Source organism: Geotrypetes seraphini, chromosome 3 (genome assembly GCF_902459505.1).
Source record: "Geotrypetes seraphini chromosome 3, aGeoSer1.1, whole genome shotgun sequence".
Taxonomy (NCBI): Eukaryota; Metazoa; Chordata; class Amphibia; order Gymnophiona; family Dermophiidae; genus Geotrypetes; species Geotrypetes seraphini.
Window position 1 is genome coordinate 195,239,906 of NC_047086.1, and position 19,982 is coordinate 195,259,887.

Below are 19,982 nucleotides of genomic sequence, written 5' to 3' on the forward strand. Positions count from 1 at the left end.
AGTACCTCCGAGTACTCGAAGCGAGCCCGATTGTCCAGATAGGGCAGAAACTTTTGAAGAATGGAGAGAAAAAGCTCAAAATAGGTCGCAAAATGAATGAAAACTGTAATTCAGGACTTGAGAAGCCATTATCGAGATGCGCCTGCCAAATCTGTCCATGGTTTTGCCCTCCCGGCCAGGAGTGGAGGAATAGACCTGGGAGGGATGAGACCGCTTCACGGAGGATTCAACCAATAGGGACTGGTGAGAGAGCTGCACCCCATCGAAGCCCTTATGGTGCACCATGCGGTACCTAGCATCCAACTTCCCTGGGACCGCAGGAATGGAATATGGAGTCTCGAAGCATCTCATGAAAGTCTGGTCCAGAAGCTTATGTAGAGGCAGAAGGAGAGACTCAGCAGGAGGTTGGGGGAAGATGCATCGTCTCCAAATATTCCTTAGAAAACTTGGAATCTGAATCCAGGGTGATGTCCAGATCCACTGCCTCAGGAAGGATGAGAAGGACAACTGGTCCGCCAGGGCCGGGCCTCGAGATGGGCTCGAAGAAGATGAGGCGGCCTGGTCCGTCGAGGCCGAGGACCGGCAGGGGGAGAACGAACCCCCGCAGTCCTCGAGTTCTGGCATAGGAGGAGGCGAGTACTCCGGTGAAAACTCCCGAAAAGGTTGCTTATGACGAGGCGAGGCGTGCCTCGATAAATGCCTCGAAGAATGCCTCGATCGACGACCAGAGCTGTGTCGAGAAGCAGGCCCCGAGTGTCGAGGCGAACGAAGCCCAGACGAGGCAGCCACCGAGTAGATGGGACTGGAGGCTGTGAATCGAAGCAGCGGAGGCTGAGACGAAGCCCCCAGAGGCACTCCCCAAGGCTCGAGGCTCGGCATCGAGGAGTAAGTCTCCAGTCCAGGCAAGAGAACTGCGCCATGCATCGAGAGTATCGGTTCCAAAGGTGGCATGGGCAAAGATTCTGCTCCTTACGAGGCATGCCCCGAAGCCAGACCAGACACTCGCCGAGACTCTGCTCCCAGCAGCGAGTGTGCGCGCCGAGGAGGCACCGGAGGCGGCTCGACCTCGCAGGAGGCTTCCGTGTGCCCAGGCTGGATCTGAGAGAGAAGTGTTGACCCAATCTTAGTAAAGAGCTCAACAAATCGCTTCTCCATCATGGCATGGAACGAAGCCGGCAAAGAGGGACCCGCATCAGCAATGGGACCTCCAGCACGGACATCGCTAACTCGGCCGCCAGGGGGCTTGGGCTCAGAAGCCTTGGGCACCTTGAGCACCACTGGAGCAATGGGAGGCTGCGCTACCTGACCTGAGGAGACAGTGGAAGGCACCGCAGCAGGCGTCGGAGTCGAAGTCGGCACGAACGAGGCAGGCTTGAGCAGACTCGAGGTCAAAGATGTTGAAGTGGAAGTTGAAGGCATGGCGCTCTGCGACGAGGGCAGCTCCGGGGACGCCTCCATGCTAAACAGCGACTCCCACAAAACACAGCGACGCTTAAAAGCACGTGCTGTAAGTGTGGAGCAAGGGCGGCACGATTTCCGAAGATGTTGAGGCCCGAGACACTGAAGACAGCGTCGATGAGGGTCCGTCAACGAAATCGCGTGCTGGCACTTGACACACTTTTTAAAACTGGTAACAGGCCGGGACATAGGCCGAAAAAGCTCCGCTGCAAGATCGAAGCCGTGGGGCTGCAGCCTGCCCGGTTGAACGATCAAAAGAAATTTTTTTTTTTTTAAAAACAAGAAAACATAACGTGAGCCAACGATAATGAGCCCCAAAAAAACCTCAAAACCGTGGGCACAGAAGGCACAACTGAAGGAACTTTGCGCAGAGAGTCGAAGACAGACTTCTCAGCTCCGCGGAAGAGAAAGAACTGAGGCGACACGCCCGGTGCATCGGGCGGGAAGGCATTCGCGCATGCGCGGCATGGGCAACTCGAAACTTCTAAAAGTTTCTACAAGAAAGTATGCTTGTAAGATGTCCGCATCGGGGCTCTGTTGGATGACGTCACCCACTAGTGAGAATACCTGCCTGCTTGTCCTGGGATAAAGCTTTTTATAAAAGGACCCTTGAAAAAAAATTGGTATCATATTCATTTGCTAACAAACCACAGGCAAAATCATCATTTTAATAGTTTGAACTCTCCCCTTCCATTGCTCATATAACTCTTAACTCTTCAATACAAATTTTTCATTTTCTTTCACTGTGTCGTCAATTGTATTTTTAATTTGAATACCTAAATATTTAAATCCATCCTCTTTCCATAAGAATGGAAAAGAATCAAACAGTCCTTTCAAACAATAGACATTTAAAGGTAAAATCTCTGATTTACTCCAATTAATTTTATAACCTGAAAATTTACCAAATGTATCAATCAATTCCAACAAACAAGGAATGGTAGTCTCTGGATTTCTCAAATAATGCAGAATATCATCTGCATATGCTGAGATCTTATATTTCATATCAGAATAAGGAATACCCTGTATTCCTTTTGCTTGTTGAATAGCTAACAATAAGGGTTCTAATACAATATCAAATAGCAACAGAGATAAAGGACAACCTTGTCTAACTCTCCTCCACAACTGAAAACGCTCAGATAACGTATTATTAATATTTAATCTTGCAACAGGGAAGCTATACAATATTTTAATCTTTTGTATAAATCTAGAACCTATACCAAACCAGTTTAGAGCTTGATACATAAAACTCCATTCAACTCTTTCAAATGTCACTTTTCAATTCTCTTCATACAGTCTTATATTCTGGTTATGGCACAGAATAAATCTGTTGAAAGTACAGAATTTCAGTGTAGCTAGCCTCCTCATTGGTCTTATCCCCCTGCCTACCACTCAAATCTATTTCTTTGTCATTTAAAGTGCTTTTAGTAAATAACTTAATATATAATTTAGCTTTAAAGTGCTTGCAGTATTAAAACAGGACATAATATTGTGCACTTGTTATAAGATGAAAAATGAATAAAGTTTAGAAAAAAAAAAAGTAACATAGTAACCATACATGCTCCATAAATTATTTAAATGGTCCTTTTACTTAAATATTTCTGGGCCAGAAACCCAGAGCCCTGCCCAGTAGTGTGCTTATGTTTCATCTACTGGAATCTCCAAAGCTCACTCCACCCCATCTTAACCATCTCCAATCTGTCCTCAACTGAATGTTCATATATGGGACACAGGCTGTGCAAGCCTGCCCAGTACTGGCCTTAGTTCCTTCAATGTATACACATTATTTTCTGATGAGATCCTCTGTGTTCATCCCACACTTGTTTGAACTTTTGTCACTGTTTTCTTCTCCACCTCCCCCCATCGGGAGTGCATTCCACTCAACCACCACCCTCTCTGTAAAGAAGAATTTCGTAACATTAATCTTGAATCTAACATCCCTCAACCTCAAATTATGACCTCTGGTTTTACCATTTTCCTTTCTCTGTTATAGATTTTGTTTTACATTAATACCTTTCAAGTATTTGAATTTCTGAACCATATCTCCCCTGTCCCTCCTTTCCGCTAGGGCAGCGGTGCCCACACATTGGCTTGCGAGTTACTTTTAAAATGACCAAGTCAAAATGATCTACCAACAATAAAATTTTAAAAAACAAAAGCACACTGTACGCAGAGAAAATGTTAATCATTTATATTCGGGGTTTTCTTTCAAAGAGGTCAAGGCAGATTATAAAAATATGCAATGTCACCTCAGTAACTATACAAAAATTGACAAATATACCCCCTCCCCTTTTACTAAACTGCAATAGTGGTTTTTAGCACAGGGAGCTGTGCTTAATGCCCCATGCTGCTCCAGATGCTCATAGGCTCCCTGCGCTAAAAAACGCTATTGCGGTATAGTAAAAGGGGGCTATAGTGCAAAATAGACAGCAGATAAATTTGGACACATTTTGATCACTAAATTTAAAATAAAATCAGTTTTCCTACCTTTGTTGTCTGGTGATTTCATGAGTCTCTGGTTGCACTTCCTTCTTCTAACTGTAAATCCAATATTTATTTCTTTTTGCCTCCTGCATGCTTCCTCTCCTCTAGACCTCATTCCATTTCCCAACCAACATCTCTCTCTCTCTGTCCCCTCCATGAGTCCAACTTTTTCTCTCTCCCTGCCCCCTCTCCTTTTTCTTTAATTTTAAAAAGTTTTATTGGATTTTCACAATGGCAAATACAGCACAAAACAATACAACCAATATACCAGATAGCCAAATCCTCACCCCAAAAACACACAATCATATTGGTACTCTTCACTATAAAGCAAAACTAACCAACCCAAAAATTTCCCCCTCCCTCTTTCTGTCTTTTTCTCACTCCCTCTCCCCCCTTCTTGCTTTCTCTCTCCCTCCCCCCCCTTCTTGCTTTCTCTCTCCCTCTCCCCCCTTCTTGCTTTCTCTCTCCCTCTCCCCCCCAAGCCACTGCTGCTGATTTCTCTGTTTCCCCGACACTAGGCCAGGTGTGTACAAGTGCTGGGCCCACAAGCCTTCCCCCTCATGTCAATTCTGACGTCAGATAGGAAGTTCCAGGCCAGCCAGGCAGCGATTGGCTGGCCCAGAACTTCCCCTATGATGTCAGAATTGTGGGCCTGGCACTTGTACACGCCTGGCATCGGGGAAGCAGGGAGATCAGAACGCAAAGGCAACACAAATCTATCACGATTTCGACCTTTTGGACACCCCTGTTCTAGGGTATACATATTCAGGGCTTCTAGTCTCTCCTCATGTCTTCTGGTGCAAACCTCCTACCATTTGCGTCACCTTCCTCTGGACCGCTTCAAGTCTTTTTATGCCCTTCGCCAGATACAGTCTCCAAAACTGAACACAATACTCCAAGTGGGGCCTCACCATCGACCTATACAAGGGCATCAACACCTTTCTTCTACTGGTCACACCTCTCTCTATACAGCCTAGCATCCTTCTGGCAACAGTCACCGCCTTGTAACACTGTTTCTTTGCCTTTAGATCTTCAAACACCATCACCCCAAGGTCCCTCTCCCCATCCGTGCATATCAGCCTCTCACCTCCCAGCACATATGGCTTCTTTCGATTTCTAATCCCCAAATGCATTACATTACTCTGCACTTCTTTGCATTGAATTTTAGTTGCCAGATATTAGACCATTCTTCTAACTTTTGCAGATCCTTTTTCATGTTTTTCACTCCCTCCTTGGTGCCTACTCTGTTACAAATCTTGGTATCATCCGCAAAAAGGCAAACTTTTCCTTCTAACTCTTCAGCAATGTCACTCAAACATATTGAACTGGATCGGCCCCAGCACCGATCCCCGAGGGACTCCACTACTCACCTTTCCCTCCTCTGAGCGAATTCCATTAACCACCACATTCTGGCATCTATCCATCAACCAGTTTCTAATCCAGTTTACCATTTTGGACTAGATTCACTAAGGGCACGGATCGGATCCGATCCATAAGGGATCCAATCCTTGTCCGGGGGGGGCTGATTCATGTATCACCCTCATGTAAATGAGGGTGATTGGAATCAGGCCCCCAACCGAGCGCTCAGATCGCTCTATAGCGATTCCGACCCATGCACAGAACATCTGTAGTTGGTCTGCGCATGCTTAAAGAGTGACCTTTTTTTTGTTTTTACTCTCTGTGCCTAGCAGAGCACTACTTTTTTTTTTTCTCCTCTTTACAAGCCCGTGGTTTTAACCCGTGGGTTAAAACCATGGGCTTGCACTGCAGGGAAGGGCAGGAGAGATTCAGGGCTTGCAGAAAAGCAGGATCGAGGCAAAGAGCAGGGCGGCAGAAGGCAGGGCAGTCAGAAAGGATTTGGGCAACTGGTCCTCAGCAGTCCCTTATTTTTGATCGGTCAGCCCAGTCGGTGTCCCTCTTTTTAGTGAATCACTGCCTGCCTGCATTTGAATGCTGTTCCCTCTCATTTGCATGCACGTATCGGAGGATGATCGGGACAGATGGGCTTAGTGAATCTTTAGGTCCTAACATCAGCCCATCAAGTTTGTTCAAGAGCCTTCTATGAGGAACCGTGTCAAAGGCTTTGCTGAAATCTAAGTAAATTACATCTAACATATGCCTTTGATCCATTTCTCCGGTCGCCCAATCAAAAAATTCAATCAGATTCATCTGGCACGACTTACCTTTAGTAAAACCATGTTGCCTCGGATCCTGTAACCCATTTGATTCTAGGAATTTCACTATCCTTTCTTTCAGCAACACTTCCATTATTTTTCCAATAACCAAAGTTAGGCTTACCAGCCTTTAGTATTTTCCTGTGACTTCATTGTGTCCCTTAGTCTTTGTAATTCTTGGAGTTAAAAAAAAAATTTCACTTGTACCTGTTCAACATCACTCAGGATTAGGTAGACTTCAATCATATCTCCTCTCAGCTGTCTCTTCCAAGCTGAAGGGCCCTAACCTTTTTAGTTTTTCCTTATATGATAGGAGTTACATCTACTTTATCATCTTGATCGCTCTTCTTTGAACCTTTTCTAATTCTGCTATATCTTTTGCTAAGGTGACCAGAATTGAACACAATACACAAGGTGAGGTCTCAGAGGCATTATAACATTCTTAATCTTCTTAACCATCCCCTTTAACAATTTCTAGCATCTCATTTCTTTTTGGCCACTGCCACACATGGGGCAGAAGGTTTCAGCACATTGTCTACAATGACACCAGGTCTTCTTGGGCGCTGACACCCAAGGTGGACACTAGCATCTGATAATTATGATTTGGGTTATTCTTCCAAATGTGCCTCATTTTGCATTTGTCCATATTAAATTTCATCTTGCCATTTGGACGTCCAGTCTTCCAATTTCTTAAGGTATGCCTGCTGCTTTTCACAATCTGCATGTGTTTTAACAGTGTAATCGGCAAATTTAATCACCTCACTTGTTCCCATTTCCAGATCATTTATAAATAAGTTAATTTGGGCATCAAGCTGAATGTCTGTTGCCACAACCCTGAGGTGGGTCTGGGACACATGATTTGGACTTGCCCTACTATTCAAAGTTTATTGGGACCATGTTTTTACTTTTGTGGAACATATTTGGAACATTACTATTCAGTGCTCTCCTCTTCTTCTATTTGAACTTCCCTACATTATCGCCCTTGAAGAGTAACAACTTTCTTCAAGTGAACTGTATTGGTTGCTTTGAAATGTAATCTGATTAAGTGGCTGGAGGCTGAAGCTCCAGATTTTTTTCTCTTTGGAGATGCCGGCTGATTACTCTTCTGCATTGGGAACGGAGAGATGTCTTGGATCTTTTATCTTTGCTGGGGTGCTCATTTCAGCGTACATGGGAACCCTTTTGGAACACTACGACTCCTTTGGCTCAGAGTTGCCTATTGACTTGTTGATTTTCCCATTTGTTTGTTTATTGCATTTATTTTAACTTTTTTGATTTCTTTAACCCCTTCTTTGGCTTGACGGAGGATGGGGGTGGGGTTGTTCTAGTTTTACTGTCCATTGAAAAATTTGAGCCTGTATTTCTTCAGTTGTGATCTTTGATTACTCTGTACTTTTGTGCTCAATAAAAATCATTTGAACATAAATAAGTTAAATAGAACCGGTCCCAGTACAGATTAGTGCTGCCTGATTCAGGGAAAAAATTTCAATTTGATTCAGCCTATTGAATCAAATTTTTTTATTTGATTTTCCTGCCCAATTGGGAGTTTTTTCAAACATCCTAGATAGTTTATTTTGTAGCCTCTTTACACCACAGCTCCGGCAGGGGATTGAAGAGAAAATTGCAGCTGGAACCCTGAAGTCTTGCTGAGCCCTCTCTGTATGCCTAATAGCCTGTGCTCAAGCCCCTGCAATTCAGTAGGCGAGCTAAGGTACTAGGGGTACAGACCCAGAGCTCCACAAAGATCTCTGCAGGTTGGCCAAACAGACACCCAACAGATTAATCTGCCAGCTGCAGACCAAAGTCTGCTTATTCTCCACAGTGGCAGAGTTGTCCCCCACAAACTGGGGAGCTCTGGTGCACCAATAACTGCTAAAACTGCAAAAAAATACAGAAAATAAAAATAAATTTACAGAGCAGATCAAAAAGACATCTTTCGGCTTGTGTGAAGGAAAAACTGAAGGGGCAGGAGACACCAGTAGAAGGAGTTGAAAATTTGGAGTGGATTCCTTCTGCTCAGCTTACAAGCATGGGGAAAATACCCTATTGTCCAAAATGACACACCTATTGCACTAAAATTATGAAAATATTAGAGCCAGATTTCAGATTCACATCTGCCTATTCTGCTGTGCCAACCAAATACACCTACCTGCTGCATCTTGGACTCTATGGTACAGATGTGGAACCAGAGCAAGGTCTGTGCTTTATCATCCATCAACTGATCTGCATTCCCAGGACACACTGGAATTGTATCCAGAAGATGCAGTGCCTCCTGCAGAGAGTCCAGGGCAGAGCTGCACAAAGAGCCAACCATCAGAGAAGACACATATGAAACACTGATAGGAGACTGAAAAGCTGTGGGGGGGAGGGGGGAGTTGGTATAGGATTATTGACCCTTTTGTCCACAGCTCACTACCAACCTAAATCATCAAAAGTAGTTTGGTTATCTATTATGAATCACACATACACTAAGAGGGAATTAGCATCACAAACATAGCAAGTGCAGTAGATTACATGTGGGAGAGCAAGTGCGTTATTCTGTACAATCTGAATTTGACGACTTTGTGCTCTCTCATTTCAGTCTGATGTTTAGAGTTTATATTGTCCTTTGTGTTTTGACAGACTGCATGTTTTAGACTCCTGATGTATCACAGACTACATCTATCTCCATCCCATCTGGGGCTCATTAAACTTGCTCTTACAGTATACATCCGTCCCCATCAGCATGTTCTACTCTTTTCTAATAAAGATTCATTCATTTACTTCACTTCCTGTAATACTCTGATCTACATAGTAGTCTAGCTTAGGTACCATATATGAATAAATAGATGGTAGGCAAGCTGATGGTGATAATTGTACTATGCAGGATATAAGGGGGGCCCCATAACCAAAATGTTTTAGATACAATTCTAGTTAACACCTTAAGACACTAAGGGGGTAATAAAAAAAAATAAAAAAAAAACATCTAAAAAGTGTCCTAAATGGCTACTTGGACAATCAAAAAGCCTGATCGTCTAAGAACCCATAACCAAAGCTGGTTTTTAGACGTATCTAAAACCAACTTAGGCCTTTCCCCTGCCTCTAAACGCACAGAGAGAAAAGAGGTGTGTTTAGAGGAGGGGAAAGGGCGGGCAGTGGGCGGGAGGTGGGCCGACCTACACCTAGCCGTACAACAGGTATAACCAATACAGTTTAGTCAGCACTTAGACCTTTTTCACTTAGACGAAATAAAACCAGGTCTAAGTGCCAAAAAAGGGGCTGCTGAACTGATGGCCGCTGGCGCCATCAGTTCAGCGGCCCGGCAACTTAACCATCGCAGCAGGAGAAATGCCTCATCTCCCCTACCGCGATGCCATCACTCTTCTACCCGAACTGCCGCGATGCATCACTCCCCCCTCCACACACACAACATCGGGGCAAGAGGGAGCTCAAGCCCTCTTGCCCCAACCAACTGCAGCACCCCCCCGACACGATCGGGGCAAGAGGGAGCCCAAGCCCTCTTGCCCCGCCAACTCCCCAACAATATCGGGCCAGGAGGGAGCCCAAGTACTCCTGGCCCTGGCGACCCCCTCCCCCCGCTAGTTGTTCGGGCCAGGAGGGAGCCCAAGTCCTCCTGGCCCTGGCAACCCCCCCCCCCTAGTTGTTTGGGCCAGGAGGGAGTCCAAACCCTCCTGGCCCAGCCGAACCTGCCCCCCTCCGACAACATCAGGTTGGGCCCATGTGCCTCAGACCACGCCCCCAGGAGGGGCCTAAGGCTCCCGGGCCTTTTCTGATTGGCCCAGGCGCCTTAGGCCCCACCAGTAGGCGGGGCTTTGGGACGGATGGGCCAATCCGGCCTCATTCTATCGTTAGCTGCCTGCCGGACAGGCGGGATTGGCTCCCGTCTGTCCGGCCAACTAAACAAAGATACAGGGAAGGGGGGTGGGGGTGTCGTGGGAGTCGGCCAGGGGGGTCACGGGTCAGCTGGGGGGGCGTCGTAGGTTTTTTTGGGGGGCGGTCGTTGGGGGGAGGGGGGTTTGCGTCGAGGGCAGTAGGGCCTGGGATCCCTCCTGCTCATAATGTAGTGCGGGGTGGAGGTAGGGGGTCACCGTGGCCAGGAGGGTTTGGGCTCCCTCTTGGCCCGAACAACTAGCAGGGGGGGGGGGCGCCAGGGCCAGGAGGATTTGGGCTCCCTCTTGGCCCGAACAACTAGCGGGGGGGGGGGGGGGGGGTCGCCAGGGCCAGCAGGATTTGGGCTCCCTCTTGGCCCGAACAACTAGCGGGGGGGGGGGGGGTCACCAGGGCCAGGAGGACTTGGGCTCCCTCCTGGCCCGATATTGTCGGGGAGTTGGGGAGTCGGCGGGGCAAGAGGGCTTGGGCTCCCTCTTGCCCCGATCGTGTCGGGGAGTCGGGGGGGCAGAGGGCTTGAGCTCCCTCTTGCCCCGATGTTGTCGGGAGGGGGGGTGTCGCGGTTTGACATGGCAGGAGGGCTTGGGCACCCTCCTGCCTGGATCGTTGTGGGGGGGGGGGATTCTGTAACCGGTGTTGTTTTTGACAGACACCGGTTACAGAATCCAGCTTTTAGGCGAAGGACTGGCTCCTCCTTCGCCTAGAAGCCCTTCTGTTGGACGTTTGTGGCCTAGGCATGTTTTTGTTTCATTATGGCTAAAAAGTGTAGACGTGCTGTAGGGGTACTTGTAGACATAGTGGAAATTGGGCGTTTAGGCAGAGGAAGGCCATAATCAAAACATGGACATTTGTTTTGGTTATGGAAATTTTCCCTGCTTCTGGGTTGAACGTTTAGGGACTTAGGCCAAAAGGGGACTTAGACGCTTTTTTTGATTATGCCCCTCTAATTTTATATAAAAAGATGTAGCTAAATAATGGACATGCTTCAGAGACTTGTGACAAAGCATAATATGAATAAGCACGCAGAGTACATATTTTTTCTGTTACAGAAAAATATTTTGGTTTAATGTCTGGAACAAGATGCTGAAACCATAACAGTTGTTCCCTGAATAGAAGCTAAAAGTCACACTAACATTTTTGTCACTTGTAGAGTTAGGGGAAATCATGTGACTAACCATGTGATTGTAGCCTACATAAGTGTATTGTCTAGCAAATGTTAGAGAGTTTTCGTAAACTAGAGGCTCCTTTTACGAAGGTGCGCTAGGGTTTTTAGTGCACGCACAAAATTACCGCGTGCTGTAGCTGAAAATCTACCACCTGCTGAAAAGGAGGTGGTAGCGGCTAGCGCGCTCGGGAATTTAATGTGCACTATTGCAGGCGTTAGGACCCTAGCGCACCTTCGTAAAAAGAGCCCTAGATGTCTACAAGGTCAGCATGCCTCGGTGAGCATGTTGTTCACTTCCTTCTATTGCTGACAGAGGTGAAACCATGGAAGTCTCACATTACATACTGGACAGTTCACCATGGAAGTCTCTCCATTACATACTGGAAGAGATACATAGATGATGTTTTTCTGATAAGGCAATGTAGTGTTGAAGATCTAACAAGTTTTTTTGTATGATTAAATGTCTGATCACAACCTTAGGTTCACATACACTTCATAAAATTCAAGTGTGTTTTTTGGATCTGCTAGTAAATTTTACGAAGGACGGTTTTTCATGTACCGTCTTTTGCAAGCCAACCGACAAATACTCTATTACAGGGCTGCCCAAGTCCGGTCCTCGAGATCTACTGGCAGGCCAGGTTTTCAGGATATCCACAATGAATATGCATGTGAAAGATTTGCCTGCACTGCCTTCTTGGTATGCAAAACTCTCTCATGCATATTCATTGTGGATATCCTGAAAACCTGGCCTGCCAGTACATCTCGAGGACCAGACTTGGCCAGCCCTGCTTTATTATAGTAATTGTCATCCTTTACATTTGAGGAGAAATATACCTGTTGGACAGTTCTTGAGACTTTGTAGAATTTGTTCATCAATAAATGATTTGGAGTCTCAAGCAGAAATAATGAAAAAAGATTTCTTGAATGTGGTTATCCTGCTTTTGTTATTAAGAAAGCCTACAAAAACGCTTGTTGGGCTGAACACACATCTACTACATCCTCAACCCAAGGAAACCACCAGTCGTTTGACCTGTGTTCTTCCCTTTACACCTGATGTGTACACAGACCAACAATACATATTGAAGTACAGTGGTACTTTGGCTTACAAGCATAATTCGTTCTAGAAGCATGCTCTTAAATCAAAACACTCGAATATCAAAGCAACTTTTCCCATAAGAGTTAGTGTAAACTTGAACAATTCGTTCCACATCCCCAAAACCTTAATTACCATTAGAGACGCCTCCACCGCTGCCTCTGCCATGCGGCTCCTCCAATTCTCCTGCTCTGTTGCTGTTCGCTGCCTCTCACTGCGAGTGGTGCTGGCTAAGCAAATGCCGCCGCCGAGCCCAACTGGACACTGTTGGCTTTGCCGCTCCCAGACGCTGCACCCACCCCCCCCCCAGGATGCCACTACCCCCTCTGCTGGGACTCAAGTGCTGGCTCACTCCTGCCGGACGCACCCCGACTCCCATGCTCTACCGAAGGCCACCAGTGCTGCTATCGCCTCTTCCCCCCCCCTCCCCGACTGGCCCTGTCCTTACCCCTGCACTGCCGGTGATAAGTGCCTGCCGCCGGTCTGCTGCTGAGCCTTGAGCAGCTGCGCATACTCAGGGCTTCTGGATCTCACCCTCTCCGAGATTCTCATGATAACATGATAACAGGTCTAAATAGAGAATTTGATCTATGATAAGTTATGAAATTGATTTTGATTTTGGTCCCCATTTAATTTAATTCTAATTTAATTTTTCAGTATTTGATTTTCGTTCCTTCTGCTTTTGTATTTATCTATATTCACATGTTTCCATTTTTTCTTTTTTTTTCTAGTTTTCTGTTTGATTTTCCAGTTTTGTTTTGTTTCCTATTTATTTTTCACTGTTTAATGATTTTTTCATTTATTATTTATTTAAAATGAGTTTCATATTGTTCTCTTGTACCATGCGACCTTAGCATATCTGGATAGCCTGAAACATCCGTTTTTAATGTCTTGAAGACATTTATATTTTGTTCATGGCTCATATACTGTTAGTTTTGTTCTTTTTTCGGTTTTAGTTTTAATTCGCTGTTTGTCCCCCCTTTTTTTGTTTATTTTTATACTACACAGTGTTCATTGTTACCTATGGTGGCCCTTCGGTTTATTTTTTCAATCCACATAAGTTTCAAATTTAGCGCTTTATGCTAATGCCAGAGACATATGATGTTTAATCATGTGAGAATGTGAGTTATGTCGACTTTCGGCGGCAACGTACTCAGTTGTCACGATGTATATTTAAAAGCTGCTTACGTTAAGACAACGCGGAAGACATTGTTCTCCACACATCAAAATCATTTGAGCGCTAAGCCAGTTCAATTTGGTATATTATTTTGTTCTTGTTTTAATATAGGCTTCGTTTTTAGCATCGTGGTCTAATTAATCTTTAGTTTGTTTCAGCTATCTAAGTTTCTCCGTGTCGACAACACTTGTTTGAGCTTACACAGTATATGCTCGTTCAAGCTTAGTTTCCCCACTTTTGGGTAAGTAGGAGAGCACTTTTTGTGTCTTGTCGTTTTTTCCTACGTTTCCTTTTGCTTGTTTTTTATTTTTTAGAATGTATCAAAGCATGAACGCAAGTTTGGGTTTTCCGTGGGAGTTTGTTCAGTTTCTCAACACATGTTACCATTTATCCATTTTCAATTGTCTTGGTGATTCCAGTTTGCTAATTGGTATTTGTTTTTTTGTCAGTTTCTTGGTTTTCATTGGTTCATTTAATTTTATCTGCTTATTTTTACACACATTAATAAGTTTATTTGTGACTTTGTTTGTATATTTGTTACAGAAAGGCAGCTTTTGTTCAAAATTTCCCCCGAAGACCCGAGTTTGGGTTGAAACACCTATATAAAGTAAAGGTGTCAGGAGTTTTCTATCATATCAATGTTGATGGTAGCAAGTTCCACCTCACAACAAGCTAAATGTTAGTCGTGTTGCACATAATTTGTCTACACCTTCAAGATATCTTAGATAAATATATGTTCTAGGAATATGCACTTTTAGATTTGAGTCCGTTACACTATAGGTTCAGGCACATGCACTTTATGCATTCTAGTAATCTTTTAATGTTATAAATCTATTGAATTTCAATATAATAGGAATCTGGAATGAATTAATTTAGGGTTGTTGCAAATAAGTTTATCATTTTCTAATTTTTAAAAGCATTACTACAATAAAGTTAGTGCTGATAATAATAGTTAAATAAATTTAGTGATTATAACAATCATAATAATTATAGGGATTAAAATTAAATTAAATTAAGTAAATTAATTATTTTGTTGGTAGGAGGTGGTGGACATAGATGATTACAACAATATACAAGACAGGAACTTGGAATGGTACATCATAAGAGGTTTCAAAGATTGAAGTCTGTATAATTTATATATGTCCACCACTGTTTCTTTTAAATAATCAATAAGGATTACAATCTAATTTTTAAATCCTAATATTTATGAAGATATTTTAAAAAAAATGTTTTTTTGATTTAGATTTAATGTATTATATGCTAGAATTAGGAATGTTAGAGTTAACGATTTAATCATTCCATATAATTATTGAATTATCTTCCCTTCATTTATTTTGTTTGCATTACTGCCTCATAGGGTTGATATATGCTTAAGGCCTTACTATACAATATCTCAGAGGTGAAACCAATAGCATGTGATGAGTTAAGTCATTGTTACTAAGGAAAATACTAATGAAGTAAGATTAACCAGAAATCATGTGACTTGAATAGAACCAATAGAATATTGTTGAATTATGCAATTTTTAAATGGATTGTAATTGGAAAATAGAAATTAAGTTTAATAATGAATTAATTGATAATGGCATTGTCCCAATAAAATGTCCAGTCACTTGTATTTGAGAAGCCTTTCTGATATCCCATTATTTAGAGGATGCAGAAAACGCTTCTCAAAGCCTTGAATATTAACTACACTTTTGTGTTGGTATTCTTTGATTTCCTCTGAGATAAAATTAAGAACTGAGAGAAAAATTTAAGAACCGAGGGATATCTGGGAAAGACACATATATGTCCGAGACAGATAACATGCTAAATAACAATCTGACTTTTGGTGAATGCCTCTTCAACAAGAAAGGCCACAACCGATGTATGCAGAGGATATAGCTCCACAAATCCATCTAGAAATGATAGCCTTGGAGGCAGGCCTGCCTCATTTCACCTAATTGGTTAACACAAAAAGATGATCATGAGATACAAAACTCATTGGTTACCTCTTGCTAACGCAATAGACATCCAAAACCTTTAAGACCTCGTCTTTTTCCTTGGACATTGTGGCATGAAATGCTAGCAGTCTAGCTTCTTGGTTGACATGAAACACCATTGCAACCTTCGGCAGGAAGGAGGGAACCATGATCCGGAGAAAAGGCTCTCTGCATGACAGAGCCTGCAATTTTGAGATTCTTGGCAGAAGTAATTGCCACCAAGACGACTGTGTTGACAATCAGATCCATGAGGGAAGTCTCCTGTAAGGGATCATACGGAGCTCTGCTGAGTCCCTGTAAGACTAAATTAAGATTTCAGGATGAAAACTGTTTTTCTAATCAGAGACTGTAGTCTATGGGTACCCTTCAGGAACCTATGTCTGGGTGGGCAAAGTTCTCTTCTTTTGGCCACGGAAAGAGGGGTGTCTTGCTACATGAACTTCCTATAGGAACACCAGTACAGACGAGATGAGAGCATTGCCCAGCTCTAACTTTTCTTTGCTGTACCAGCACTGAAATGTCTCCTATGCCTTAGCATACGCTGAAACTATTGTCAGCTCTTTGGCTTTAAGTAGAGTAGAAATAACTACTTTTTAGACTAGCGCTGCATGCTCAAAGAGTTATGCCGTAAGACTAAAGCCCTGATCTGAAAGCACTTGGAATCAGACACTTTGTTTTTTTTTGTAGGCATACAAGAACCTTATACTATAGGCACCTGAGCCAATCTGGTGAGATAATCCTCTTGATTATTGTCCACTGTAGAGACTGGCAGCAGGTGTATTGTGCCCCAACAGAACAATGCCTTTGCCCCCTGTCAGAGTGGAGCGCTCCTGGTGCCTCCCTGCCTTTTGACATATGTCACTGCCGTGGCATTATTGAAGAAGACCAACTACCTTGAGTCTCCTCCAGAGAGTCCCACTGCACCAAAATCAGGATATTAATATCAGGATGCCAGGGAACGACAGAGAACTGAGCTCTCACATCACACATTAGAGAGGAGGAAGTAGGAGTGACTAAATTCAACTCATGTAGAGAGAATGCAATAAGATAACAACAGGGCATCAGACTGAAACAAGTGCAAAACTGAGATTGTCCCCTAGCTACAAAGCAGGATCCACAGAGCCGGCATACATTTCCATGTCTCCAGTCATGGGAAGGCAAACCCCCAAAAATAAGGGATCCACAAACTGGCCATCATCAATGTCTCCACAAATTGGCCATCATCAGTGTCTCCAGTGAAAAGGTCTCCCAAGCCCAGAACAGCAGCAGATTAAGAGGAGCCCTGCGAGGCAATGTTGCGAGTTGACAAGTCAGAGGTACAGGAGACTATGCAGAACTACAGCTCTCATGAAAGGCATTCCACAAAAATTTCAGAAAGTCCAAGAAGTCCTCAGGGCCTTGGTACAAGGAGTCACCCTTTGATTTCTTGAGCTGCAGAACATTCTTAGTGGTGAACTGAACTGTCTGAATTTCCACACCTCAAAAATAGAGAAAGCCACCCCAACGGGCTGGCTGTCCATTTAGCCACCTGCCTGAGGGAAGGAGAGGTTAAATTGGCCACTCCCACCTCTCCGGACAGCACTTCACAGCACATGGCTCTTCTACCCCAAATTTATGTAAAGATTGTGCAAATTGGGCACCTCAGGAGTGAATTTGGGGTAGAAGAGCCCAGAGACTCCATCCTAACCTGTTTTGAGGCAAAATTTGCAGTTTTGGAAGTGCAGGAAAATTTAGAAAAAAAGATCACAAAAAATTCAAGAAGGCTGTCCCTATGAAATTTGCGCTTAAAAACGCTAATTTCACACATACAAAGTGCAAAAACATAAAAATTAGGGGCTTTTTTCAGGTGGGGGATACAGGGGAACATTCAGAAACATCCAAAAACCAGAAATTCAGACTTCCCCTGATTCACTTCCCAGGCTGTTAACAGCCTTACTATGGCCTGTGCTGACCATGTGCCTCAGCTTTGTTACAGTAACTGGAAATTAGAAGAATCACTGCTTCAAGCTGGGAATGCCTCTCTAACACTGATCTTCGGACTGCCAGCCAGACACCGAGCCTGACTGCACTTCCACCCCCGCGGACCAACAGGCAAATTTACAGAAGGGGGATGGGGAAGAGGCGGAAAATGCAGCCAGCACACTGCGAGACACCACTAAGCCTTCAAAGGGTGTCCAACAGCCTGTTTTCAAACCCTTGCCAAGGAGTAGCTAAGAAAAAAAAATGTGGGGACGGCCCCAATCTCCAAAATATACTTGAGCAGGCTGGATAACAGGTACCACCAGGGACTGGCCTGTCAGAGCTGACACCAATTTGAAAGGTCCAAGCACTAAACACAAAATAAAAGAAAAAAAGTAGAACACTTGAAGGGAAAAACTGTAGGTGGCAATAGAACTCAGTGAAGTATGAGGGACATAGAAAAAACATCTGCAGAGGTGGCTCGTGACCACAGGGAGATAACCTACTTGTCTAGAATGACACACCTATTGCACTGGAATACCATATTTCTTTGTGCTGCTTACATACCAGTCTGTGCTCTCAGTATAGTCATGGTAGCACAGGACCTGTGCCAATTCCAACAAGTATACTGCCCGATCATGTAGCAGTCCACTCTCTTCTGAACATATGTCTAGTAGATCACAGATTGTGTTGTAGCGTTCCTGTCCAGTATCAGCATGCAAAGCCTTGTATGCTCTCAGCTCCTCGGACAGAAGTTGAATCAGGGTCTCTTGTTTCAAGCTGTACCCATTCAGGATGTCCCTTAGAGTCCTGGAACACAAAAGCAGGCTTACAATTGAACACAAATCTCTTTAAAAGTGAACTCCATGCCATTGAAAAAGATGCCTGAATTTGCAATCTCAATCACCATAAACCAGTGTGTCACAAACTTTTTAAGCTGCTGACACACTAATCTCAGGGTTGTGGCTGGAGGGCACCCAAAAATGCGGACATTGACGCAATGCGACATGCATGTACGGATGTCCTCCAGCCATGGCCCTGAGTCTATTACTGTCAGGGGGAGGGGTGTACTGCAGAAGGAGAAGTGAAGAGAAGGGGCAGAGGGGCCGGCAAGAAGAGAAGTGCAGGCACTGGCTGACTGACTATAGGACGCGATGCGAGAGGCACATCTTGTAAATAGTCATCTGGTGCCTGAGCCTCTCCTCCTCACTGATATCTTGGGGTACACACCTGGAATCCTCCTTGCCACACAGTTTGCAGTACACTGCCATAGACCATGGCTATTTGATTGTTTTGCTTTAATTATGCATGTAATGTCGTAACCTGCATAGATCTTGAATATGCAGAATATAAATGTTTTAAATAAATAATGTACCAACAAGTTATACTAGTCTGGTGCTTAATCTCAGAAAATGAGTGCCCAGAACCAGTGAATTCAGATACTGAACATGGATAGAATGCACAAGTCAAGAGCAGGGCACTGCAAAGGTATGGGAGAATTTGTGGGTGCTATAACCATTACAGACATGTGCTTAGCAAAATTGAATAAATACCCTCATATCCCCTCCTGCTACCACCCACAAGCCTTACTTAAGACGTAGATCTTCATTGCCGTGCTTCACCCCCTCTATCTTCATGCGGACCCAAAAGGAGATAGGCTCTGCCATCTGCTGTGTGACTTCATTACGTAGAGCAATCAGCCAGAGTGCAATCATCTCGCAGCCATGATCAAACTGGCATGCTTTCTTACAGCATTCTACCTGAAGTCGAAAACACTTGTGCAGCTGCAAAGAGGGTAAAGGGAGAATATACATGACTCATTAAATAGAAGAGAATGATCAACTTCAGTGCTGCTTCCTGTGTGTCAAAGCTTCAATAATCTGAACTATGCTCATTAGAATTCAAAGTCAGGTAAGAGATCAACATTACACAGATGCTTCTTTAAATAGTAATGTAACACATTTCTAAACATTTATCCATTTTGTCATCTCTATTTTGTGAATGAGATGCTTATGTTATAAAGCCTGTCTAAAAAAATAGATTTTGGGGGCGTGGCTTGGACACGTAACAGGATGGTCGGGTGAAGAGATAGCTCCGTGAATACAAGCTATTTTTGAATAGTATAAGCTACAAAATTTAATTTTCAAAAGTTTAAAGGTGATAATTTCTACTCAAGATGGCATCGGGCAAGCATAACAAAAATGATTTGGCTGGAATAGGAACTGGATCTGGCAGTATTAAAAGATCAAAACCGGAACCTGCAACGCCATTGAAAGTTCCACTAACAATGGAAGAAAATGGCAGTAATGATATTACTGAGCTCCTGCAAATCAAAGCAATAGTGACTGAAAACACTAAAAAGATACAGGTGGTCATAGATGAAGTTGCCTGCCTCACAAAGAGAATGGATGTGGTTGACATAAAATTGAATCATTTGGAGAAGCGGGCAGATGAAGCAGAGACAGAATTGCTGCAATGTAAAACAGATCGAAAAGAAATTGAATCTTTAAGAAGGGATCTTGAGGATACTGCTAATCGTGAGAGAAGGAATAATTTGAGAATTATTGGGCTCCCGGAAGGGGTGGGAAAGAATGACCCAATATCTTTC

The 19,982-nt window shown here is 43.9% G+C and overlaps 1 protein-coding gene across 3 annotated transcripts in view; it reads right to left on the reverse strand.

Moving 5' to 3' along the window:
• Positions 1-19,982, reverse strand: part of ESPL1 (extra spindle pole bodies like 1, separase) — a 370,011-nt gene that overhangs the window by 301,335 nt on the left and 48,694 nt on the right. For all 3 annotated transcript variants that reach the window (XM_033938043.1, XM_033938045.1, XM_033938044.1), the window contains exons 7-9: positions 18,965-19,158; positions 17,942-18,184; positions 8,263-8,407 (exon numbers count right to left, since the gene is read on the reverse strand). In XM_033938043.1, the coding sequence (XP_033793934.1) occupies positions 8,263-8,407; positions 17,942-18,184; positions 18,965-19,158 (582 nt within the window). The remainder of the gene's footprint in view (positions 1-8,262; positions 8,408-17,941; positions 18,185-18,964; positions 19,159-19,982) is intronic.